This window comes from Frankliniella occidentalis, unplaced genomic scaffold (assembly GCF_000697945.3).
Source record: "Frankliniella occidentalis isolate FOCC.00 unplaced genomic scaffold, Focc_3.1 Scaffold2178, whole genome shotgun sequence".
NCBI lineage: Eukaryota > Metazoa > Arthropoda > Insecta > Thysanoptera > Thripidae > Frankliniella > Frankliniella occidentalis.
In genome coordinates this window covers 1-954 of record NW_026269266.1, presented here as the reverse complement: position 1 = coordinate 954, position 954 = coordinate 1, and the positions used below count along the sequence as shown (strand labels likewise).

Genomic DNA, 954 nt, shown 5'->3' with positions numbered 1-954 from the left:
GACCGATTTTGAAACTTTGAATAAGTATTCAAATAAGTTACTGTTCATAAAATTGCTGCTGTGGTCGTTTTGCATCACTGCCTACCACACTGGGTCGAAACCAGAAACTCCGGGAAACGACAATTTCGAATTACAAGCCTGGGTGGTTACCACCCTTTGAGAGCTCCTCACCTGAGACCAGGCCAAGTAGGCCTAGTGCGATTCCAATCAGTACAGCGGAAACTTTCGCCATCTTTCGAGTCCTAATGGAGGTTACTTCTGTTGACAACTGTCTTCGTCAAACGGTGCTGCAAATTTATATGATGATGAGCCTATGAGCCCTGGCCCGATTAGATTACTGTCACTGAGGCGGCAGTCACGTGACAGGAAAACTGGGGGTGCTGCAATGGCAAAAGGTGGTGGGATACTTCAGAGTAACCTTATCGATAGCGTCTTAAAAGCTTTTATTAATTTGTACCTCCAATTTTTGGGCCGTAAAAAGAAATGCCTCATCACTTGAAAATGGCGCGTAATCTGTGCCCTCGTCCTGTACCCTTCCTATTCTCGAGTGCGCACAGACCATCAGACCCCTCGTACCGCAAGCGTGGCCTGTGCTCTGAAACGCGAGTGGAGGGCTGACAGTGGGATCGGTTATGACAAGCGGAAGTCTGCTCTGCCCAGCGCCGTCTGCTCTCCAAGTAGAGCCTCCGTCTGTCGGAAACACGAAATTGTGACCGCGACGGCAGGGTGTCACGACCCGGCATGTAACGTGACGCGTGACCAACCGGGCGCGTCGTGTGCAAAGCTCCATACAATTTGTCTCGTTTTAGGAACAACATTGTTTTATGGGGCGCATCACACAAATCAATGTGTCTTGTGTTGTTCACGCCTCGACGGAAGCCTTATGTTCGGGTTCGATACATCGACACGGCATCGACTACGGGGAACCTTACATCCGGAGTTTCGAACGAATAA

At 49.6% G+C, this 954-nt stretch overlaps 1 protein-coding gene across 1 annotated transcript in view; it reads right to left on the bottom strand.

Moving 5' to 3' along the window:
* The window catches only part of LOC127751927 (uncharacterized), a 2,777-nt gene extending 2,446 nt beyond the window's left edge, over positions 1-331 (bottom strand). Inside the window, exon 1 of the mRNA XM_052276232.1 lies at positions 172-331. Within this exon, the coding sequence (XP_052132192.1) occupies positions 172-232 (61 nt within the window). The 5' untranslated portion in view covers positions 233-331. The remainder of the gene's footprint in view (positions 1-171) is intronic.
* Between the last annotated feature and the right edge of the window lie 623 nt (positions 332-954).